The sequence below is a fragment of the Sciurus vulgaris genome (genome assembly GCF_902686455.1).
Source record: "Sciurus vulgaris genome assembly, chromosome: 6".
NCBI lineage: Eukaryota > Metazoa > Chordata > Mammalia > Rodentia > Sciuridae > Sciurus > Sciurus vulgaris.
Window position 1 is genome coordinate 140,198,674 of NC_136466.1, and position 25,722 is coordinate 140,224,395.

General features: G+C 34.8%; 1 protein-coding gene and 1 long non-coding RNA gene across 5 annotated transcripts in view; one reads left to right on the forward strand and one right to left on the reverse strand.

Moving 5' to 3' along the window:
* Window positions 1-25,722, forward strand: part of NUP155 (nucleoporin 155) — a 60,237-nt gene that overhangs the window by 28,770 nt on the left and 5,745 nt on the right. For all 4 annotated transcript variants that reach the window (XR_013764782.1, XM_079145737.1, XM_079145738.1 and 1 more), the window contains exons 19-32: window positions 99-165; window positions 1,812-1,927; window positions 4,211-4,308; window positions 7,557-7,687; window positions 9,995-10,186; window positions 10,906-11,044; window positions 11,714-11,849; window positions 13,028-13,181; window positions 13,392-13,496; window positions 14,363-14,517; window positions 18,144-18,273; window positions 19,198-19,311; window positions 20,316-20,436; window positions 20,969-21,079. Coding sequence is in view for 3 of the 4 variants with exons in the window: in XM_079145737.1 (XP_079001863.1) it covers window positions 99-165; window positions 1,812-1,927; window positions 4,211-4,308; window positions 7,557-7,687; window positions 9,995-10,186; window positions 10,906-11,044; window positions 11,714-11,849; window positions 13,028-13,181; window positions 13,392-13,496; window positions 14,363-14,517; window positions 18,144-18,273; window positions 19,198-19,311; window positions 20,316-20,436; window positions 20,969-21,079 (1,769 nt within the window). In the remaining variant the exon portion in view is untranslated. The remainder of the gene's footprint in view (window positions 1-98; window positions 166-1,811; window positions 1,928-4,210; window positions 4,309-7,556; window positions 7,688-9,994; window positions 10,187-10,905; window positions 11,045-11,713; window positions 11,850-13,027; window positions 13,182-13,391; window positions 13,497-14,362; window positions 14,518-18,143; window positions 18,274-19,197; window positions 19,312-20,315; window positions 20,437-20,968; window positions 21,080-25,722) is intronic.
* Window positions 10,769-25,722, reverse strand: part of LOC306664720 — a 33,479-nt gene continuing 18,525 nt past the window's right edge. The window contains exon 2 of the long non-coding RNA XR_013764785.1: window positions 10,769-10,948. This is a non-coding gene — a long non-coding RNA (uncharacterized lncRNA). The remainder of the gene's footprint in view (window positions 10,949-25,722) is intronic.

The window sequence follows — 25,722 nt, forward strand, 5'->3', positions numbered from 1 at the left end:
AATAAAGCCATTACATTACTACAGAAAGAAATTTATTACATACTGTAATTGTTCTTATTCATTAACAGCACAATTATTAAAATATTTTTTGGTTTCAGAAATATTTGGGATGCTAGCTTGGTTGTGGAGAGGGTATTCAAGAGTGGTAACAGAGAGATCATGGCAGTAAGTATATGCACTATCATCCTGCTCTTTGTATATAACCAGTTGATAGCAATAATGATTATTAAATTGTTTTACATTTTTCTTCCTTTTTAAAATATTTTTTATTTGTCAGTGAACCTTTATTTTATTTATATGCAGTGCTGAGAATCAAACCCAGTCTTCACATATGCTAGGCAAGCGCTCTGCCAATGAGCCACAACCCAAGCTCTGTTTCATATTGATGTTGTAAATAAGATTATTCTTTTCTGTAGGTTTTTGTGTTCATGTCTAATAAACCATTCACTCCCTGGTTTAAATCTCATCTTTATCTTTTTTTTGGGCAGTGGTGGGGGTAGTACCAGAGATTGAACTCAGGGGCACTTCCCAGCCCTATTTTGTATTTTATTTAGAGACAGGGTCTCACTGAGTTGCTTAGCGCCTCATTTTTGCTGAGGCTGGCTTTGAACTCACCATCCTCCTGCCTCAGCCTCTCCTGAGCTGCTGGGATTATAGGCATCTACCATTGCACCCAGCTTAACGTTACTATTTATTAACTGTCTGATCATGGGTGAATTTCTTAACATTTCGGAGACCAATGCCTCACTGTAAAAAGAGAAGAATAATACATCTTCCTTATATGGTTGTTATAAGGAGTAAATAGAGTCAGTGCTATTATGTTAAATCTGTCTGAATTTATTATTTTATACTTTGGTTTATATGCACAGTACCTCCAAGGACCCAGCACTAATTTCCGTGCATGAAATACTTCCCAGACTGTTTTAAGAAAACATCTTTTAAAATTTTATACTATCACAGATTTGGGTAGGAAAACTTTCTTTAAAGAATCTGAAATATAGCCAGGTGTGATGGCACAAGTCTGTAATCCCAGCAACTCTGGAGGCTGAGGCAGGAGGACTGGAGATGTGACTAAGTGCTAAGTGGTTAAGTACCCTGTGTTCAAACCCTAGTACAAAAAAAAAAAAAAAAAAAAAAGAATCTGAAATATGCAAATGTTTTAAGTTATTCTTTTTAAAACAGAAAGGTACAAAATGCCTTTTTAACTGTGATATTCTCTTAAAGCCCACATTTGTAAGAATAAGAGTTCATTTATCTCATGTACATGAAGTTTAAGAACAAGTAAAACTAATGTGTATGATAAAAATAAGAGAGGTTGGAGGTGGGATGTCAAAGAGCCAGTAAAGAACATTAGGAAACTTCATTGGGTGTTGGAAATGTTCTGTACTGTGGTCTGGATGGCAGCCACAAAATGTAAAAAGTAATCAAGATATTTACTTAATGTTTGTGGGTTTTTTTGTTTGTTTGTTTGTTTTGTGGTACTAGGGATCGAACTCAAGGCCTTGTGCTTGTGAGGCAAGCACTCTATCAGCTGAGCTATCTCCCCAGCCCAATGTTTGTGTTTTACTCTACATAAATTATACATCAGTCTTACCCAGAGCAGGAGAGGAGAGACACTAGTGTCCTTCATTGCACTATATCCTGGTCATCAAGAAGTGAATTGATATAAGAAAGAGCTGTACTATTTACAAAAATAGGACACTGCAAAATTAAAATTGTACATATACAGTTATAGCTATACAGAATTTACACTTTTTATGTATACACACTTTTCTAGTATTTAACTTTTGAAAATTCTTTGGTTCTTACAGATTGAAAGTAGTGTTCCCTGCCAACTTCTGGAGTCAGTGCTACAAGAATTAAAAGGTTTGCAGGAATTTCTAGACAGAAATTCCCAATTTGCAGGAGGACCATTAGGAAATCCAAAGTAAGGATAAATAGGGTTTATTTATTTCTTCACTTTTTTCTTTTTTTTTTTTTTTTTTCACTTTTTTCTTTTCATTGTATTTTTTGTTGTTGAGATATAAGTCACTATCATAAAAGTCATACTTTTTAAAGCATAAGTTCAGTAGTTTTTAGTGTATTCACAAGGTTATGCAATCACCACTATTTCAATCCAGAACACTCATCATGCCATAATGAAACCCTGTGTCCATTAACAGTTGCTCCCCATTTTCTTTCTCCCAATGCTTAGCAACTAATCTACTTTCTTTCACAATGAACCAACCCATTCTTTTTAATTTATTTTTAATTTTTTTAGTTGTAGGTGAACACTATACCTTTGTTTATTTATTTTATGTGGTGCTGAAGATTGAACCCAGTGCCTCACATATGCTGGTCATATGTGAGTACTTTGCCTCTGAGCTACAACCACAGCCCCTGAACCTACCTATTCTCGATATATTATGGAAATGGAAATATGCATTATGACCCCCTATATCTGGCTTTTTTCCCCTTAGTATAATGATAAGAAAGTATCCATCCATTTCTATTTTAAATTGAGTATTTCTATATGAGTATTGAAGTTTGTTAAATTCCTTTCTTGCATTTTATTGATATATAATTTTTTTCTGACCTTTGATATAGAATTATATTAAAGCATGTACTTGGGGCTGGAGTTCTGGCTCAGTGGCAGAGCACTTGCCTAGCATGTGTGAGGCACTGGGTTTGATTCTCAGCACCACATATAAATAAACGAATAAAATAAAGGTCCATCAACATCTAAGCAATTATTATTATTATTTTTTTAAGTATTTTTTTTTTAAGATGTTGATGGACCTTTATTTTACTCATGTATTTTTATGTGGTGCTGAGAATCGAACCCAGTGCCTCACACATGCCAGGCAATCGCTCTACCACTGAGCCACAACCCCAGCCCCAAGAAATTATTATAAAAAAAAAGTACTAATTCAGCCAGCCCTATCGTGTGCAACTTTAGTTTCATTCAGTATGGAAATCTTTTTTAGCAGTGTTTTGAGATCTAGTTTACATAAATTTCACTCATTTTAATGTTCAGATCAGTAACTTTTCCTTAGTATATAGAAGTATGTAACTATCACCACCACAATCGAGTTTTAGAACATTTCTTTTTTATTTTGTTTTATTTTTGTAACTGAGATTAAACCCAGGAGTGCTTTAAAACTGAGCCACATTCCCAGCCCTTTTTATTTTTTATTTGAGACAGAGTCTCTCTAAGTTGCTGAGGCTGGCCTTGAACATATGATCCTCCTGCTGCCACCTCCCAGTTGCTGGGATGACAGGGTTGCACATCACATCTGACTAGTTTTTGAACATTTTTGTCACTGAGATGATAGCTTCTGTTCATTTGCAATTATTACTTGCTCCACTCTCCAGCCCCAATTAGCAATCTACTCCATCTTTATAGATCTATTTAGTCTTAACATTTCATAGGAATGGAATCATACACCATGCAATTTTGGAGACTGACTTCTTTCACTTAGAATTTTTTGTTGTAGTTTTGTGGGTTTCTTTGTTGCTTGATTGGTCGGTTGGTTGGTTGATTAATTGGTACTGGGGATTACACCCAGGGATGCTTTGCCACTGTGCTACATCCCCAGTCCTTTCTTACTTTTTCTTTTTGAGACAGGTTCTCTAAGTTGCCCAAGCTGGCCTCAAACTTGGGATCCTCCTGCCTCAGCTTCCCAAGTTGCTATAGGCACGTGCCACCTTGCCCAGCACTTAGCATGTTTTTGAGGCTTATGTTTGAGATTTATGTTGCAGCATGTATTAGTACATTCTTAACTTTTTAAAATATTCTCTTTGTCCTACGTCTTATCCTATTCTCTTTGGAGAATCATATTGACTCTCCTGAATCTAGCCTCAGTTTCTTCTATTACATCATTTCCTTCCTTTATCTTCTCTTTGATATTTTTTCCTCCAGGTTAGGAAAATTTCTAGTTGATATTTTCAGTCATTTAATTGATTTAACCGCAGTCATTTTCAGTAGCATCTGTTCAGTCTCTGATAAATTTTCTTCCTTGTCATCAATTTTATTTAATTATGAACTCTTTCTTATTTGAACACTTTTTCATTTTTCATTGCAACCAGCGCTTGTGTTGGCTGCTCAATCCCATAGATAACATTTTAAAATCTGCAGTAGTACATTTTAAGTGGTTAATGGTATTATATCTAAGTTACATCTGAAAAAAATTATTATGTACACACAGACATGTTCTATAATTTGTTTCAGTGCTACTGCCAAAGTGCAGCAGAGGCTGATGGGATTCATGCGTCCTGAAAACGGAAATACTCAGCAAATGCAACAGGAGTTACAGAGGAAGTTTCATGGTAAATTGTTGCTTTTATTTATTTATTTTGTAGCTGTAGATGGACAGAATGCCTTTATTTATTTGTTTGTTTATTATGTAGGACTAAAGATCAAACCCAGTGCCTCATACATGCTAGGCAGGTACTCTGCCACTGAGCTATAGCCCCAGCCCAAATTACTGCTTTTGATCCATTACATGTACATGATCCCACTAAAGAATTTTATTACTTGAATAGTAAACAATGAACTTGTCTTAAAAAGATCTAGTTTGAAAACACAAATGTTTATTTAAGTATTAATATGATTGGGAAAATGGGACAATATAGAAATTTTTTGTTTCCATAACTCTTATAGCCCACAAATTTTTGTTCTTTCCTCCACCAGTAAACATGATACACACATTTTTTATGATTTTGTAATTGTCATATCACTATATGTGTATAAACACACACACACATTTTTCACTTTTTTTTTGGCAGTACTAGGGATTGAATCCCAGAGCCTTGCACATGCTAAGCAAGTGTTCTGTCACTGAACTACACCCTCAACCTTTTTTTATTTTGAGACCAGAGTCTCACTAGGTTGCCCAGGCTGGCCTTGAACTTGAGATCTTTCTGTTAGCCTCTCAAGTATCTGGATTGTAGGCATGCACCACCACACCTGGCATTAAAGTGGCATTCACTATACTCACATCATAGTACAACCGTTAACAACGTCACCAACATCCATCTCCAGAATGTTTTTATCTTTCTAAAGTGAAATCCTTTACCCATGAAACAATAACTTCCTATCTTTCCTATGTCCAGACCCCAGCAGCCACCATTGTACTTTTTATTTCTGTGAATTTGACTACTCACAAGCACCTTCTGTAAACAGATTAATGTAGTAATTTTCATTTTGTTACCTTTTTATTCACTTAGAATACTGTATTTAGGAATTTTCTCTCTTTTTAAATCTGAATAATATTCTGTCATATACCATTTTGTTTATCTACGGGTGTTTTTACCACTGTTCATTGTCAGTGAGTACTGGGTTGCTTCCATCATATCCACTACAAAAGAAATAGCACTTCTTTTTAAGCACTTTTTTTTTTTTAAGACCAGGCCTCACTTTGTTGTTCAGGCTGGTCTCATCTTATGAGCTCCAGCAGTCCTCCATCCTTATCCTCTTAAGTAACTGGGACTGCAGTTACACACCACCACACCTGGCTTATTTTTAATTTTTTGTGGAATTGCCATATTGCTCTCCATGATGGCTGTGCCATTTGTACACTCCCACTACCAGTTCACAAGGTTCTAGTGTCTCAGCATCTTTGTTCACATTTGTCATCTTCTGTTTTTAACATTGTGTGCCATTGTAGTGGATATGAAGTGATATCCCATTTTGAGTTTGATTTTCATTTTCCCACTGGTTAATGATATACCTTTGTAGTTATTGATACTTTTTTTTTTTTTTTTCCTGAGATGGAGGTCTTACTAGGTTGCTGAGGCTAACCTTGAACTTGTAATCCTTCTGCCTCAGCCTCCCAAGTAGCTGGAATTATAGGCATGTGCCACCATGCCTAGCTAGTAATATGTCTTTTCACAGAACTAAAAACATGAATTATTTGATTATGCTTTGTGTCCATTAGAAATACTAACAAGAAAGAGCAAAAAGAACCGAGAAGTTCTTATAATCATCAATTATTTCAGGTGTGAATTGGAATAATAGATGTTTCCAGAAATTTTCCCTGCCTTTCAATTTTTTCTGAGTTCCTTTGCCTTCTATCAGTATTGTTATTGCCTTCTATTGTTTCTGGCTGATAGAACTATCTTAATTAAGACCCAGCCATTTACTTTAGCCCCAACCTACTTTCTTCCCTTTCTGATGGACCTAGATTTCTGTTCACCATTTTGTATATTTTTTCAGAACAGCTCATGATACTTCATTAGGATGTTAAGTTTATTACCAAGCATTGATGAGGATTTGTACAAATGGGAGCATTTGAATTGCTGACAGTTTATACTTTGAACCACATCGAAAAGCAATTTGGTCAGATCTAGTGAGAGCTGAGAATGTAAACTCTTAGAACCAACAGTGTTACTTCTAAGTATACATCCTAGACTAGGTTTGATCAAACATTCTTCTCCTGTAGTAAGATATGCATTTTACATTATAACTCAGATTTTTATTTTTTATTTTTTTGTAGGGGTGCTTAACCACTGAGCCACCACATCCCAGCCCTTTTATTTTTTATTTAGAGACAGGGTCTCTTGCTTATGGCCTCACTAAGTTCCTGAGGCTCCCTTTATATTCATGATCCTCCTGCCTTGTCCTCCCGAGCCGCTGGGATTACAAGTATGATGTTTATGATTTGTCTGTCCCGCAGTAATGGGGATCAAACCCAGGACATGACACATGCTAAGCAAACACTACCACTGAGCAACAACCTGAGCCCAATGCAGATGTTTAAAATCATACACATAGATAATTGAAACAAAATTTCTTACCTGTTTCATACTCTATTTCTTTCCTTTTTCATTTTATTCTATTTCCTATTTAAGGGATGAGTGTGTATTATGATGGACTGAACTGATTTCATGACCCACCAACATGTATTAATCCAGGGTTGAAAAATGCAATACTGGAGAAACTTGACTCTGCTTTCCAGGAAACCCTCATTAAAAATATTTATCATAATCATTTAGTAGCAAAACACTGGAATCAATCTAAATGTCCTTCAGGTGGAAAATGGGCCAAACTAGAGTAGCTGAAACACTTAGTGACAAAAATAAATATAGTTGCATTTATCACCATGGATAACCTGTGAACATAAAACTGGGCTGAGAAAATAATGGTGTGATTATTAAAAACAGAGCAACACTTTTATTTTTTATATGTACTTATAGATGCACATATTTATAGCAAGAAGATAAAAACATAAATATAGCTGGATGTGATGGCACATGCCTATAATCCTAGTGATTCTGGAGACTGAGGCAGGAGGATTGCAAGCTTGAAGCCAGCCTCAATTTAGTGAGACCTTAATTAAGCAACTTAGCAATACTTGTCTCAAAATGAAAAATAAAAAGGGCTAGGGATGTAACTCAGTGGTTAGGCACCCTTCAAAATAACCCCCCAAAACATAAATACAGCAGCTGATGATTAGTTGCCTTTGATGGGGAGAGTGAGAATAATGGCATTTAAACCTTATCTATAGTTTTACTTAAAGTAAACAGTTCAATCTTTGTCATTTTATAAAACTCCAATTGTTGTATTTTGTTATTAGAGGCTCAACTGAGTGAAAAGGTGTCACTTCAGGCAATTCAGCAGTTGGTTCGAAAATCATACCAGGCCCTGGCTTTATGGAAACTTCTTTGTGAACACCAGTTTACTGTCATTGTAGGAGAACTTCAGAAGGTAAGGTTTGTGAGGTTTTTGTTTAAAAATCTGTGTTAATACCAAGTTTGGAGGGTCAGTATCGGTTGCTTTTCTTTGTCATTTCCACAATTGCTCAGTGCTGGGGACTCGAACCTGGGCCTCCAGCATGCGAAGCAGGCACTCTACAAGTTGGGCTATATGGCCTGCACTAATACCAAGTTTGTTTTCTTTTGCATAAGTGTTTTTTTCTTTGGGGTGGGGGGTACCTGGGATTGAACACAGGGGCACTCTACCACTGAGCCACATCTCCAGCCCTATTTTATATTTTATTTAGAGACAGGATCTCACTGAGTTGCTTAGTGCCTCACTTTTGCTGAGTCTGGCTTTGAACTTGTGATCCTCCTGCCTCAGCCTCCCAAGCAGTTGGGATTACAGGTGTGCACCATGAAGCCTGGCTCTTTTGCATAAGTTTTAATCTTACTCTTGTGTTTGGGAAGCATTACATTATGATAAAGTTAGTATGTTATAGGATGATTGTAGGCAAATGTGGTAACTTGAGAGAACCATTTTGTCAAACCACAAGTTATTCACTATATGGGAACTTCATATCTGGGATGTAAATGAAATCTTGGTTTATCAAAAATATATTTTTTATAACAATGACTTTTATTTGGGCTACATATCCCTTTAAGAATGTGATAAAAGCTGTTTCTCCCCAGAAATCCAGTTGGTTTACTCTTTGAATTTTATTGTTGTTTCTTATAAATCTCTTTCAATATAGAGCACATCTTACCCTCATTTTAGTGGGGAGGGATATATATATTTTTTTCCTTGCTATTGCCATGCGAAAATCAGATCATCAGTCCTATAGAAAGAATGTCCAACATTCTCATGTTTTTTTTTTTGTTTGTTTTTTTTTACCTTCCTTAGAGAGTGAACTTGTTATATCACCTATGTTTTCTGTAAAATAAAAGTTGAGTATATATAGGCTTGATTAGGTTCAGGATCATTTATTTTGGTGAAGAATAGAAATTTTTCGTAGGTGTTGGTTTGTTCATCAGACTAACAAAACACAAAAATTTTGTTTTTCCTACTTTTTAGTGGAACTAAGATTGGTTGCTGGATTCAAGTGTTAAGTTTAGTTTTACCATTGTAAAATCTTCCGTGAGACTTTAATTAGGCCCATCACCACTCATTGTCTGATTTGGTTATTTCATTTAGGATTGCAAATCATAATATTCTAAACTGATTCCTTCCACAGTTATTAACTGCAATTCCATAAAAAATAACTTTTCCTTGTTCTCTAGGACTATTACCCTGAAATGCCTGATTCTTGACTTTTTTTTTTTTTTTTTTTGGTGGTGGCACTGGGGATTGAACCCAGGGCCTTGGTGCATGCTAGGCAAGCACTCTACCAACTGAGCAACATCCCAAGCCCCCTGATTCTTGATTCTTAATTACCGTTTTTCAAAGTTAGGTGATCCCAGTTCCTTTTACTAGTGTCCAGTGAAGAGTTTTTGGTTGATAGTTTTATCAGCACATACTTTTTTTTTCCTTATTAAAAATTCCACCTACTGTATTTAGTTATGAAAACTTTATTTTTCATGCAAGGTAGAATATTGATTTTAAGTTTTGTTAGGGGTGATAAACATAATGTAGGTAGTTTTTTGGCTTATTTGTGATTATCTTCAAAACTGTTTTCTTGCATCACCAACTATGTGCTCAAGGAAAGAGATTAAATATTTGGGCAAAAATCTGAATGCAGTTTGGACATTTTGTTGATATTTAGAAAAAGGAAATAGTCATATCACTAAACAGCATTTTACTATAATATAGATCACTTTCATACTTTTGAATTCCATTTTAACAAGCAGATCTGTTAAAAATGTAGAACAAATTCCAATGTTATAAGACCTCAAATAACAGAATTTTAACATTATTCAGGAAAAACAAGCTGTAAGCTCATTATGTTTTAAATGTTCTTTACTGGTTATAACTGAAGTCAGTTGCCCTGGCCCTAATTTTAGCTCTACCTGGGATTCACTTTCTCAATTGTAAGTAAACAATTGAAACTAGACCTACTATGGGGTGTTTTCCAGCTCTATATGATTTTATGCAATAATTTGTTTCTGTAGCATTATTTTCTTTTTATCCCCGCCCCCCCCGCCCGCCCCCTGCCTGTCCCCTGCCCGTTCAGGGAATCAAATCCAGGTCTTTACACATCCTAGGCAATAACTATACCACTAAGAGTCTGTTAATTTTTTAGTTATTAAAGAAATTTCACTCTGTGTGGAAATACAATGTTTCTGTAATTTGATAGAAAGGATTTTTCTCTTATCCTCCTAGGAATTTCAAGAGCAGCTGAAGATCACCACTTTCAAAGATCTGGTAATCAGGGACAAAGAACTCACAGGAGCATTAATTGCTTCTCTTATCAACTGCTATATCAGAGATAATGCTGCTGTTGATGGCATTAGTTTACATTTACAGGACATCTGCCCACTTCTGTATAGCACTGATGATGCAGTTTGTTCTAAGGTATGATGCTTTATTACCTATTTCAGTGTTTTGTTTTGCTTTTTTTACAGGAAATTTCATGATATGATGAAAAGCACACCAGATTGGGAGTCAGAAACTGTTTTGTTTTACTTAATGTGTGATCTCCAGGGAATCTCTTAATATGTCCTGGCCTCAGTTGTCTTAAGCAAGGGGTTGGATTACATGCTTTTCTTTAATCTGTGTATGCTTGTAAGTTTGTCATATAAATAACATTTGATAATATTTTTAGGTCTTGCTAAGAAATAAAAAGTTTAGAAAGTAAGGAAAAACACTAAATTTAGAAATTTAGTAATAAGGGAATTTTTCTCCTTAGAAATTAAGGAAAATCACTAAAACTTTAAGTAAATCTGTTATGAATTAGAGTTAATGGAACAATTTTTATTGATCCTTTCCTACAGGTTGAAAAAATAAATAAATCAGTGTCACATGGACTGCCTGCTGAACAATAATGTATTGACTAGGCAAGAGAATTACCTGACAAAACTGTCTTAACATATTTGTGAGAGGAATTAAGAATAGCTAGGATATTTTTGATCAAAAACTTTTCTGCCTAAAATTAAGAAGAAGTAAGTTTGTAGAGTTGTTTTTATTTTTAATGGTGGTAAAGCACATATAAATTTAGACATAGACTTAAACTTTTGTTGAGAGCATCATCCACTTGATTGTATATATTTTTAAGTCCTTATCATCTCTTCTAGGCGAATGAGCTGCTCCAGCGTTCTCGACAAGTTCAAAGTAAGTCTGAAAAGGAAAGAATGTTAAGGGAATCATTAAAGGAGTATCAAAAAATCAGCAATCAAGTGGATCTTTCCAATGTTTGCACTCAGTATAGACAAGGTAAGAAATTAACTGTTCAGCTTATCTTTCACTTAACTCAGAGGATAGATGACAGTATGTGAATGAAGCAAGATGATGATGAGCTCTTCCTAGAGGCAAATCCTCCTTCATTGTCAGTGGCCTAAATGATAACTTGAAATATGTAACTTTTATTTTCTAGGGGTTGAACTCAGGACTTTGAGTTTGCTAGGCCAGGGCTCTACCACTGAAGTACACCCTCAGCCTGAAATTTGTAACTTTTTAACATTGGAGTTTCAGTTCTTGTCTAGTTGAACTATTGTAATATTTATTTTTTAGATGCTTAAATTTTTTTTTACTAGTTTCCAAAATAAAGCATGCCTCCTTTCTTTGAAATTACTTTAAATCAGATCTAACCTCATGTAAAGGCTGTTGCCGTTAGTACAGTTACTATTTTGTATCCCAAGATTTTTTTCCCCCAACAAAAAACTGAAATCCTAATTTCTGTTATTTTAAATATGAAAAAAGACTTTTTGACTATCTGCCTGAAAAGCATGTTAGGACCTTTTCCTTTGATAGGCTTTCCAGAAACATTCTATATTATCACCAGGGAGACTAATATATCTTAGGGGTATGGCTTTTATGATTATTCTAAGGAAAATTACATTCAGTTTAATAGGCCTAAGTCTTCATCCTTTTCTTTCCCATTAGTGCGTTTTTATGAGGGTGTGGTGGAACTTTCTCTTACTGCTGCAGAGAAGAAAGATCCTCAGGGTCTTGGACTTCATTTCTATAAACATGGAGAGCCAGAAGAAGACATGGTTGGACTTCAGGCTTTCCAAGAAAGGTGAATGCTATTACCTTAGCCAATTGTCAGCTTTCAGATACAGGCTTTTCTTTGTGTAAAGTTTTGATTGATAGTATTAGGGAAATAAAATTCCAGGTACAACCCTTATAAAATTTAATTTTGCCTTCACTTGATGGTTTTAGAAAGACTTGCATCAGTATTAAAATTTTTAGCCCAGAGATAAAATTTTAGTTTGAAGAATATTCTTCAGAAATTATGTTTTTAGACCTACATCTGTGGGTTTTTCTTTCTTTTTGTTTTTGTTTGGGTGGTTTGGAAGGAGTTTTTTGGAGGTTTTGAGACTTTCTTGATTTTTTTTTTTTTTTTTTTTTTTTTTTTTTGGCGGTGCTGGGGATTGAACCCAGGGCCTTGCGCTTGCAAGGCAAGCACTCTACCAACTGAGCTATATTCCCAGCCCTTTATTGATTTTTTCAAAGGGGAAAACATTTGAAAACAAAAATTGGATTTTCATTCATGATAAATGTAAATATTTTATTTTGAAGGAGAAGTTTTGAGACTGTTAAAAAGTATGTGTTGGGGCTGGGGAGATAGCTCAGTCGGTAGAGTGCTTGCCTTGCATGCACATGGCCCTGGGTTCGATTCCCAGCACCGCAAAAAAAAAAAAAAAAAAAGGATGTGTTTACAAAGAAAATATAAAACCTATTTAAAACATGTTTTTTGGTTAATACATTCATTTTTATGACTTTACCCTTCTGCGTTTAACCAAACATTTCTCATATATATGATTTGTATTATTTTTATTTTGTCGTCTGTTTTTGAGACAGGGTCTTGTTATATTGCCCACACTGGTCTCAAACTCATGGGTTTAAGTGATCCTCGTGCTTCAGCCTCCCAAGTGCTGGGATTACAGGCATGTGGCTCCACACCTGGCTTGATTTTTTTTTTTTCTTAAGTTGTAGGAGGACACATACCTTTATTTATTTTTATGTGATGCTGAGGATCAAACCCAGTGTCTCACACATGCTAGCCATGCATTCTTATTGCTGAGCCACAATTGCAGCCCCTTGATTTATTTTTAATACTAAATACATATTGTCTTATTCAAAGTAGACTTCAAATTCCTGTGTATACTATTTTCTTTTATATATTTAAATTTTATAAAGTAAATCAATTGCTTTCTAGTTAAATAACATGTTCCCTTTTCCATTCTATTTCAGATTAAACAGCTACAAGTGTATTACAGACACCCTTCAAGAACTTGTAAATCAAAGTAAGGCTGCTCCTCAGTCTCCTAGTGTACCCAAAAAACCTGGTCCTCCAGTGCTGTCATCTGATCCCAATATGCTGAGCAATGAAGAAGCAGGACACCACGTAAGGGACATAGCATATTTTCATTATGAGAGTACACTGTGTTTTAGAAGTTTTGCAAGGTAGTGGTGGCATAATCACTTGGGGAAAGGGAATAGCTTTTAGAAGTTCAAGGATTTTTTATTTCTTACTCAGGGTTTAGAGCTAAAGTGTTGTGATGCCCAGCAATGAAGTCTTTAACTATGCTAATTTTTGCTGTTTTATTTATTTTAGTTTGAACAAATGCTCAAATTGGCTCAGCGATCCAAAGATGAGCTCTTTAGTATTGCTCTTTATAATTGGTTAATACAAGCTGACCTTGCAGATAAGCTACTACAGGTAAAAAATGTTTATTATTGCAATATTATTAATTTATATTTTTAAGTAGCATAACTCAATAATTTAAGCAGATATGTAGTTGTAGGAAATTCCATTTCTCATCCTATACCTACCATCAGTTGTTATATAAACCTAAGTATATAATATCTTTTCCTAAGAGGCCAAGTAGACTGTTGCTTTAACTTTCTTCTTGTTTAGAAGTTGTTTAGGATAATGTATATTGTGGAGTACAAGTCACTAGATTATGAATTATGAGCTTCATCTTATCTCTGCAATTAAGGTATTGTGTGACTTTAGACATGTCCTTTTACTACTCTCAATATTACTTTGTCTATAAAATGACTATCTGACATTAATTTCTTTCTTTTTTTTTTTTGTGGTGCTGGGGATTTGAACCCAGGGCTTTGTGCTTGCGAGGCAAGCACTCTACCAACTGAGTTATATCCCCAGCCCATGACATTAATTTCAAGGGCATCTTTGAGCTCAGAGCCTATTATTTATTTTAATTTTTTTAGTTGTAAACAGACACAGTACATTTATTTTATTTATTTTTATGTGGTGCCGAGGATCAAACCCAGTGCCTCACACATGTGGGTCGAGTACTCTACCAGTAAGCCATAATCCCAGACCCTGTAATTTTTATTTTTATCAACCTAATTGAGTTGTTATAGAAACTCATGAGCTGTTAAAACAAGAATCATTTATAATGATAAAAATTGCCTGTTCTTTTATCTATTAATGTTGGATTCTAATTTTGCTTATTTCATGCAACAAAGCAAAATTGTAGTTGTTTTAGAAATACTGCATTTTTGACTTAAAACAACAGGTGTTCAGAACATTTTTCTGAGTCACCATATAATTTCTAGGTTGCTTCTCCATTTCTGGAGCCACATCTAGTCCGAATGGCCAAAGTGGATCAAAACAAAGTTCGTTACATGGATTTACTCTGGAGGTATTATGAGAAGAACAGAAGTTTTAGTAATGCCGCGCGTGTCCTGTCCAAATTAGCTGACATGCATAGGTATGGCATAATATTCTCACTGTGAATAATGTTTGAATACTGAGCTATATGTAGTTATATCCAGATTTCACAGATGAAGTGAAATCTATTCAGGTTATACTTAAGTTGAATTTTTCTGCTTTTACTTGGATTTACCAATAGTTTATAATTCTCTTTTTTTCAATAATGTATGGTAGGTAATAAAATAATCCTCATTAGGCCCTCTTTATTAAAACTATATTAAATTTTTTTCCCTTAGAGTATGTCTTTAGACTCTTTCCTAATAACAATAGTTAATTACTATTCTTAATTAAAGATCAAAAACTATTCCTCACAGCCTTTATAATTTTAAATGCTTTGCTAATTCTGAGAAACTTTCCTCTGTTCTTTTGTTGGTTTAAATTATTGAAAATGTCTTAGGCTTATATATTAAGGATTAAGAATTTCATTAAGATAATCATGGAGATTTAAATTATATTAGCATATCAGAAGACAACTTGATATAATATTGGACGATCTTTAATTTAACCTATTTTCATATGTAATAATGTAAGTGCTATTTCTAAAAACTGGGGATTGGTTGATTTAGCAAAAGAAGGTACCAAGACAGAGCTGTTATCAAATCACATTGATGAGAATTATTGCTTAAAGAGCTCATTTATGGATCTAGGTGTTTGGCACAAATCTATAATCCCAGCAACTCAGGGAGAGGAGGCAGGAGGATCACTTAAGTCCAGGAGTTCAAGGCCAACCAGAGCATCATGGTGAAATCTTATCTTATAAGAGTCAGGGTGCAGGTGTGGACCTAAGGGTGTAACTTACTGGTAGAACACAAGTTTAATATGTACAAAAACCTGTGTTCGATTTCTAGCACCAAAAGAAAAAATCCAGTTATGGCTAATAGGAAGTGTGATTGTGCATGCGTTGATTTGCAAATACATATTATATTGTACATGTGGATCCAAAGCTTTCTTGGTTTTCTCTCCTTCCTTAGTCATAATAGTTATGTGAATTTTTTGATGTTCCCTTCACATGCAAAAGATGAAATGACTTTAAATTCCTAAAAGACAATTTCCAGTAAAGGCCTTGGTTAATTTATAATTTTTATAATTAAGAATTAGCATTATTAAACTTTAAATTAATTGTAGCTACATATCTTAAAGTTATGTAATCTCGTGTTTGACTACCTGTTACATGCTATACTTTTAATAGAGTAACATATGGTCTGTGCCCTAATCCAGACTTTTAGTGTTTCATTTCTAATAGATTACTCTTACCATTCTTATGTAGTCCTAGATACCATTACCATATGGATCTCTCTATGCCATTTTTATTGTGCTATATTGCTTTAAAACTAACATCTTTAGCCATGTATGTTGGCACACACCATAATCCTAGCTACTTGGGCAGCTGAAGCAGAAGGATTGCAGATTTAAAGCCTGGACAGCTTGAATGTAGTGAGACCTTTGCTTCTTTTTATTTTTATTTATTTTTATTTTTTTGGTGGTGAGGGTACCTGAGTTTGAACTCAGGGACACTCAACTACTGAGCCACATCCCCAGCCCTATTTTATGTTTTATTTAGAGACAGGGTCTCACTGAGTTGCTGGGTACCTCACTTTTGCTGAGGCTGGCTTTGAACTTGAGATCCTCCTGCCTTAGTCTCCTAAGCTGCTGGGATTAAAGACATGCACCACTGCACCCAGCTAGTGAGACCCTTTCTCAAAATAAAATTTTAATGAAGAGCTAGGAGATGTTGTTCATTGGTAGGATGCTTGCCTAGCATGTGTGAAGCCTGAGGTTCCATCCTCAGTACCACAGAAACAAAATAAAATGAAAACGTAAGATCTTTTCTCTTAAGTGCCCATTTTTAATAGTTCTCTACCCTTTATCTTGTTACAAAAATCATTATATTCTTGGATTTGAAAACTCCCTTTTAAGAACATTCATTATCCACACACACCACACACAAACTAATTTCCTCCTCATTTGAGATGCCCTGTCCATTGACCCTTAGTTCTCACTTAGTCATTTTCCACAATAAGAATATTTTTCCAACTATTGCATTACTTGTTGCTCTCTTCCTCACTACATTCTTCTTGTATATATGGGCTGCACCAAATTAATTGGCAGCCGTAGAATGTTATAGTTTAAATAACTTGGTAATGTTACTTGCTTTTTAAATGTTCAGTTGGAAGGAGGTTAGAGTTGGAGGGGGGAATAAATATCATTTAGTAATTGGGCCCCTTAATGTACAGAGCACTTTATATTTAGCCTTAAGGGCTGGTCAGTGCTAATTAATTGCCATGCATACACAGTTCTGCTTTGAAAAACAGAAGAGAGACAGTTCTTTTAAAATTTGGTTTCTTTTTGTTTGAAGAAAAAGAACCATAACTATACAGAAGGACAGTTTAAGTAAAGCCTTCTTGAGAGTAAAGAAAGCCAATTTTTTCCTGACACTAATTGGAAAAAATTGGTCTCAAAAGGTAAATTTAATGCAGATTGAAATGAGAGGTTCCCTATAGGTAAAGAATCGGTTTGCTTTTAATGACACATTAATTTATGATGTCAAATTAGAGGAATATAAAGGACTAAAGCTGGCCACTGTGAGACTTTCTGATACCTTTCAACAGGTCAGCAAACAAATGTGTTTTGAGTGCCGGTGTTCAAGGCATACACAAAGCAGTCCTGAACAAGACAGGCAATAACTCTTTTCTCACATTCTAGTAGGCAAATACCATAAATAAATAAATAAATTCAGGTTCTATAAATATAATAAAAATGGATAATACAGTAGCAAGTGCCTGGCTAGGAATTAAAAAAAAAAAAAAAGACGTCATTCAAATTCAAATTGAGACTACAAGGGCAACAAAGTAGGCAACTGCATAGAAATAGAAGAGAAGTAGTCAAAGCACAGTGACAAGTCTATTCAGAAGTACTGCAGAATACAAATTTGTTGTGTTTGGGGCACAAAAAAGAAAGCTGATATTGGAGATAGTGAACAAAGAAGTGACTAGAAGGAGATGAAGTTGGGGGAAGTTAGGGGAAGGTGATTAAAGGGTCTTAAGAGAATACACGTCATAGTCTGAATTTATTTTAAGTGGTCATTCTGGGTCATATATGGAAAATTAAATGTAATATAGGTTTCTGCCTTAATAGAGTCATGAAGAATATGAGGAAGAATTAAAAAAATGATTTTCCTTAATTTTAGAAGAATCTTTTAAGTTTTTTGGTGGTGTTATCTTCATTTTCTTTGTTCAGTTTGGGTTTTTTTGAGGTCAGGTCTCCCTATGTTGCTCAGGCTGTTTACAAACTCTTGGGCTCAAGCAATCCTTTTGCCTTATGAAATAGCTGAGTCTATAGGCTCACACCACTGCACCCAGCTAGAATCTAAGCTTTAATATCCTGAAATTTTAAAATAGAAAGTTACTTTTTAGATATAGTCATAGAATTTGTTGTCTAAAACTGTGAATCTCTCATTAAAAATCTAAAATAGATTTATTAGGAAAAATGTATATTAATTTTTTTCATGTTTCAAATGGCCTCTTATGTTCATTTGGTTTAAAATAGTACCTCCTACTTGGCATTATTTGTATCTTCAGTCCTTCAGAAATCATATAACTAAAAATAAAGGGTTTTGCCTCCTAGCACTGAAATTTCACTTCAGCAACGGCTAGAGTACATTGCCCGAGCCATTCTTAGTGCCAAAAGTTCCACTGCCATTTCATCAATAGCTGCTGATGGTGAATTCCTTCATGAATTAGAAGAAAAAATGGAAGTAAGTACTAAAGATACTTAAGCTGTACCCTCATAAGAGTAGTAGCCACAGTTACTCCACTTTCCCTTCTTCCCCTGGTAAATGGTAGGTCTGTGGAAGTGATTATTAATAATTCTAGTCTCTTCTGCTTATATGTATTTATTTTCTTGTTTGGGTATAAATCAAAGCGATTTTAAGTGTACCAGAACTTGTAATATACGTGCATTGCTGTAATTAAACTTATAAATTTTAACTGACATTTCTGTAGTTTTTTTCCCCAAGTGGTTGAAACAGGAAGTTTGTTACGTTATATTCACCATTGATTCTGTAAACAAATAAGTAAACATACTGAGTAAACTACATTGCCTTAACTAAAAGACTAAAAAACTTAACAGTTGTCTAAGTGCAAAAGCTTATTTCTTATTCACAAAAATTGAGTGGATGTTCCTGATTGGCAGGTGACTTTCCTCCACATGGTTGATTTAGGGACCCAAGTTCTATTTTCTGACACTGCCATTCCTAGGGCCTTGGCTTTACCTGACAGAGGAAGAGAAAGAAAGAATGTATAAGAAGCACATTTATATTTGGAAAAAAAACATGGCCCTGAAGTGACATACTTCACTTCTGCTCTCATTCTATGAAGAGAACTCACTCTTGTGGCCATACCCCTTGCATAGTTGACTGGAAAGGCTGGTCTAGTTATGTGTCTGGCTCCATTCATGGGAGGTGCTAGTATTGGTGGGCAGCAAAGGCTTTCTGCTGTAGTACACATCCTGTGACACCTGATATGTTGAAATGAAGTGTCTTAACAATGATGTTACTCTATTATAATAGAGGTCTTTATAATATTATTTTTATTTTAGCAAATGTTACCAGGAGTCACTCTTTCAAGTACCTGTTGACTTATCATGAAGAGATTAAAACATTATTTTCTGTCCAAAATAGGTTGCTAGGATTCAACTTCAAATACAAGAAACACTACAAAGACAGTATTCCCATCATTCTTCTGTACAGGATGCAGTTTCTCAGTTGGATTCTGAGTTAATGGACATAACTAAGGTAATAAAAAAGCCGGTAAAATTCCTGTAATAGTCATCTTATTTTTAGGAATTCCTTATTTGTTTCATATTTTGCCCTTCGTTTCCTGAGAAATATGATTCTATCTCTACAAAATAAGAAAAGCCATCCTTGATACTTGTCAATGGATGGGTAGGTGCCAGCTATGGCATCTGACTCCTAGAAAAGGCTGAGCTTCCCTGCCAGACTTATAGCTGAGAAGAACATATTAGCTTCACCTGGAGGCTGTGTTAAAATCAGCTAATTTATGACCTTGTTTCTTGCCTTGGAAGAAGTAACTTATATTTGCTTAACTCTCCATGCTTCCCTCAATCGTACCCTTCTTAAAAGTTCCTTCCTCAGTTATTCTTAGACATGGTTCCAAGTACCCTGAAACATTCCCAAGATTTATCAGTATTCCCTTAATTCTGAACATCTGGTTTAAATAACACTAATTCTAAAAGAAGTGTCGTTACAGCATCTCTGTCCTGGCCAAGAAAGAAAGGGATACATATTAAAGTCTACTAGAATGTATTTATCTTGCATTCATCATTTTTAATCAGGAGTTACAGACATCTTTATACAGGTTGAGCATTTCTAACCCACGGTGCTCCAAAATCTGAAGCTTTGAGCACCAACCTGACACCATAAGTAGAAAATTCCATGCCTGACCTTGTGATGTGTCAGTCAAAACATACAAAATTATTAGAAATATTATACAAGATTTTGATCAGGCAAAAATCTTTATTTTGTACATAAAGCATGTAAGAAACATTAATGAATTTCATGTTTAGACCTGGTTTCCATCCCTAAAATATATCATGGCATATATTTACATATTACAAAATCTGAAACACTTTTATTCCTAAGCATTTTGGATAATGGATATTTACCCTGTATCATGGTTTAGATACATTTGATAAAATCCTTGATTATTTTTAATTTTGAAGAAATGCTCCAATATTAATCTCTGATTGGTTGTTTAATTTTGGGATTTTCTCCCACAGCTTTATGGGGAATTTGCTGACCCATTTAAACTTGCAGAGTGTAAACTTGGAATAATTCATTGTGCGGGTTATTCAGACCCCATATTGGTGCAGACCCTTTGGCAAGATATCATAGAGAAAGGTAAGTGTTCAATTATAGTAAACTAACATACATTATTTAGTGATATAGTAGAGGAATGCAAACTTCTAGTAGCTAGTATTCCTAGGACTAAGGAAAGAGGTATACCTAAGAAGAGAGAAAGTGGGGGCATGTGCATATAGTGGAGGGTGATCATACAGACAGTGATCCCACTAAATATTTGGGGATCCCCTCAGTGGAAACTGTCATTTCTAGGATTTATGCTACACAACATGGGATATTGGGCTGGGGATATAGATCAGTTGAGTGTGTGCCTCGCATGCACAAGGCCCTGGGTTTAATCCCCAGCACCACATAAACACTTGCCAAAAAAGGAATATTGAGACACTTTGCTCAGATCTCATAATCTTGTAAGATGAGAGCATTTATCATTAGTACCAGAAACACAAAATCTGCTAATTAATGTGAATATCAATTCTAAAGTATTTTGAACCTTGAAACAATTAAATAGCCAATATAAACATTTTACACTAAAAATAATTTGGGTTTCTACTGACATGTCTCTTTCTTACAGAATTGAATGATAGTGTAACATTGAGCTCCACAGATAGAATGCATGCTCTTAGTCTGAAGATCGTCCTCCTTGGCAAAATTTATGCTGGCACACCTCGCTTCTTCCCTTTAGGTAAGCAGTAACCTTAGGTGCTGTCATGTTCTATTTTCTGATGATTTTCTTCACTTCATGACTTTTTTCTTCTTTGAGAAGTAATCATCTTTAGAGTAAAATAGAGAGTCTTTATTGCTATTGAGCTCAGCAGTTTAATTCTGCCTCCCAAAAAAAAGGATCTCAGAAGATATCAGAATTTGTTCATGAATAGTTGAATATGAAACACCAACTTTCCAAGTTGATATATATTTTTTGAGATTATGCAGATTATATTGTTGGTAACTCAGTACAAGGTTGTGAAGAGGAATGGAAGATTGCTGATGTTCGGTGATTGATGTAACAACTTTTTGTTATACAGAACATATTTTTCTTTAAAGTAGCAAATGGTTATGTTACAATTTTAATTATTTGAACCCCTTTCCTAACCAAATATGCTGACTACAATTGTTATTGTAGGCAGCTGTTGTGAGATACTTGCCAACCTGTAGGTTTTCCTCAATTTTAAAACAATAGAAGCACCAAAACTACATCCATGAAGTAGAATACTAAGCACCTTTATGTTATTGAAAACTACTTAGAAACATGAAAATGCTCATTATATAGCATTATTTCTTTACCTTTATTCATACATTTATTTACATATAGTGCTGGAGATGGAGCCCCGGGTCATACGAGGCAAGTGCTCTATCACTGAGCTATACCTCCAGCTCTAAATTTTCTTAACAATTGGTTCTTTTTAGTTATACATGACAGTAGAATCCATTTTGACATAATTATAAAAGCGTGGAATATATCTTGTTCTAATTCAGACCCCAGTAGCTCTTCTTCCCCTTCCCTCTATCCACCCCCTGCTCCTTTCCCTCTATTGGTCTTTCTGCCATTTACCATAGTGGTTTTTTTTTTTTTTTTTTAAATTAATTTCTTGTGGATGTACACAATGGTGAGATTCAATGTGATATATTCATATATGTACATAGGAAAGTTATTTCAGATTCATTCCAGACTTTCCTTTTCCCATCCCCCCTTAATTTTTCTTTTTCTTTTCAAATGTGTTTATAGACCACCTCAGATGGTTAGCATCTACTCCTTGAACATAGTCAGAAGTAATACCCTTATTTCTTGTAGGTATAGTATTAAGACTATACTGTGCCATTTCACTGATACAGAAATAAAGAAAATAAAAAAGCAAGGGCTAGGGATATAGCTCAGTGGTAGAGCACTTGCCTAGCATGTATAAGGCCCTGGGTTCAATCCCTAGCAGCTTAAAAAAATAAATAAGCAGATATAAGCTAGGTGCAATGATGCATCCATATAATCCCAACTACTCCAAAGTGTAAGGCAGGTCTCAATGTTATGTATAACTATAATGCACTAAGAAATTTTTAAAATTATTTTTAAATTTAAAAAAATAGGGCTTGGAATGTAGCTTTGTGGTAGAAAATCCTTAGATTCAATCCCCAGTGTACTGCAAAAAACAAATGAAAGAGCAGACATATATATTTTTTCATATTTAATATTGGTACATTAGAATTATACATATTAATAGGATTCATTGTTATATATTCCTTTGTGCACATGAGATAACAATATATTTTGGTTAGTATTGTTCCCTAATATTTCCCCTTTTCCTCCCTTCCTACTTCCCCGCCTGATCTTCCTTTACTGGTCTCCCTTCAATTTTCATGAGATCCCCCATAGTTCCCCCACCATCACTTTCTGGCTACCACATATGAGAGAAAAACCTAACAACCTTTGGCTTTCTGAGTGGTTTATTTTGATTAAAAAATACTATCAAGTTCTATCCATTTTTCTGTAAATGATTAGAATTTCATTCTTCATTATGATTGACAAAAACTCCATTGTGTATACATGCCACATTTTCTTTATCCATTTACTTTTGACACAACTCAGCTGGTTCTATAATTTGGCTATTTTGAATCGTGCTGTTTGTTATAAACATGGGCATGCATGTATCACTATAGTATGATGACTTTTAATTTTTTTTGGCTAAATACCAAGGAGTGGTATAACTTGGTAATATGGTGGTTCCATTCCTAGTCTTTTTAGGAACCTTCATAGTGATTTCCATAGTAGTGTACCAATTTACAGTCCAGCCAACAGGGTAAAGTGTTCCTCCCTCCATCCTCTCCAGCATGTATTATATTCTTGATTATCACATTCTTAATGAAATAAAATCTCAGTGTAGTTTTGATTTGCATCTCCCTAGTTGCTATAGATGTTGGACATTTTTTCATATATTTGTTGGCCATATATATATATATATTTCTTTCTTTCTTTCTTTCTTTCTTTCTTTCTTTCTTTCTTTCTTTCTTTCTTTCTTTCTTTCTTTCTTTCTTTCCTTTTCTTTTCTTTCTTTCTTTCCTTTTCTTTTCTTTTTCTTTCTTTCTTTCTTTCTTGTGTTTGTCTAGTTCATTTGCCCATTCATTGATTGGGTGATTTAGGGATTTTTGGTGTTAAGTTTTTTGAGTTCTTTGTATATTCTGGATATTAATTCTGTTTCAAAGAGTAGCTAGCAAAGATTTACTTTCCATTTGTAGGTTCTCTCTTCATGTTGTCTGCTGTGCAAAAGAAGCTTTTTAATTTGATCCCCTTTATTTAATTTATTTATTTTTTTAATATTTTTAGTTGTAGATGGATTCAGTGCCTTTATTTATTTATGTGGTGCTGAGAATTTAACCCAGTGCCTCACACGTGTTAGGCAAGCACTCTGCCACTAAGCCACAACCCCAGCCCTGATCCCCTTTGTTCTTGATATTAATTCCTTAACTTGAGGAGTCCTGTTGAGGAAGTTGTTGCCTGAGCCTACATATTAGAATGTTGACCTTATGTTTCTTCTACAAGTTGGAAAGTTTCTGGTCTAATTCCAGGGTCCTTGATCCATTTTGAGTTGACTTGTGTAGGGTGAAAGAGAAGAGTCTAATTTTATTCTACATCTGGATAACTGTTTTTTCTCCAACAAATGTTTTGCTTTTGTCAAGGATTAGGTAACTGTATCTGTGTGGGTGTGTCTCTGTGTCTTCAATTCTGTTCCATTGGTCTGTGTTTGTTTTTATAGAAGTACCTTGCAATTTTTGTTCCTATGGCTCTTTCATATAACTTGAAGTCAGGTATTGTGATGCCTCTAGTGCTGTTTTTTTTTTTTTTTTCCCCTTGAAATTGTTTTGGCTATTATGGGTCTTTTATTCTTCCAAATGAACTTCAGAGCTTTTTTTCTTTTTCTAGTTTTATGAATATGTCCTCGGTGTTTTGATGGTAATTGCATTGAATCTGTATAACATTTTTTGTAGTATGACCATTTTAAACAATATTAATTCTGCCTATTCATTGACGTGGGATGTCTTTCCATCTTTTGATGTCTTCTCCAATTTCTTTCTTCAGTATTCTGTAGTATTCATTGTAAATGTCTTTCACCTTCTTGGTTAGATTTGTTCCTGAGTTTTGTTTAGTTTTTTGAAACTATTGTGATTAGGACTGTTTTCCTGATTTTTTTCCTCTGCAGGTTGACTTTTGGTGTCTAGGAAAGCCTGTTGAGTTTTGTATGCTGATCTTTTTTATCATGTACATTTTTTTTAATAAATGTTTATAAATATGTGAAACTAATACTTTTTTTTCTTTTTTGGTGGTGCTGGGGATTGAACCCAGGGCCTTGTGCTTGCGAGGCAGGCACTTGCCAACTGAGCTATATCCCCAGCCCTAATACTCTTAATAGTAATACTTTTAATAGTTTTTTTAAAGACCATGTTGTACACAGTCCCTTTGATGGTATTTATGCTTTGCCCTAGGGTATTAATTTTTGAACCCTATGAATTTTAGAGTAGAAGAGACCTTCCTTTTTCAGTCAGTTTCTCAGTAGGAAGCAAACATCAAGGGGCTTTGAACTGGATCAAAGTTAGAAGTTTTTAGAATTCTTATTATTTCCCTAAGTCTCTGAATGGTGAATTCTACAGTACACACAGGTTCAGTGGCAGTTCTTTCAGTGATTGCTCTTACCCATGGACATTTACATTTCAATTTCTAATTTTAGGTATTATAACTAAATTTGACAACTGTAACTGTCAAGATCCTTTTTTTTTTGAGGTGGGCAGAGGTATCGGGGATTGAACTCAGGGGCTCTCAACCACTGAGCCACATCCCCAGTCCTGTTTTGTATTTTATATAGAGACAGGGTCTCACTGAGTTGCTTAGCACCACCTCACTTTTGCTGAGGCTGGCTTTCTACTCATGATCCTCCTGTCTCATCCTCCAGAGTCACTGGGATTACAGGCAAACACCACCATGCCCGGCTCAAGATCTTATTTATGAGAAGTCAGGTAATAAAAAGTAGATTAGAACACATCACAATTAGAACCATCAAAATAATACAAACCTAAGGAATAGGGCATTACATTTTTTTAATATTTTAAAATCAGAATGCAGTAGCCCTTTCTGAAAAGCTATTAAATTGGAGATAAAGATTTTTTAAAATATAGATTTTTTTTAAACTATAAGATACTCTCCTCTAGTGGGATTATGAATAGTCTCTATGTTCTTCTTGTATCTTTTCAAATTTTCTGAGTTCCTTAGTTTTTTTTTTTTTTTAGTATCTTTAAAGTATACAACTTAATGGTTTAAGATGCATATTCACAGAGTTGTTCAGCCTT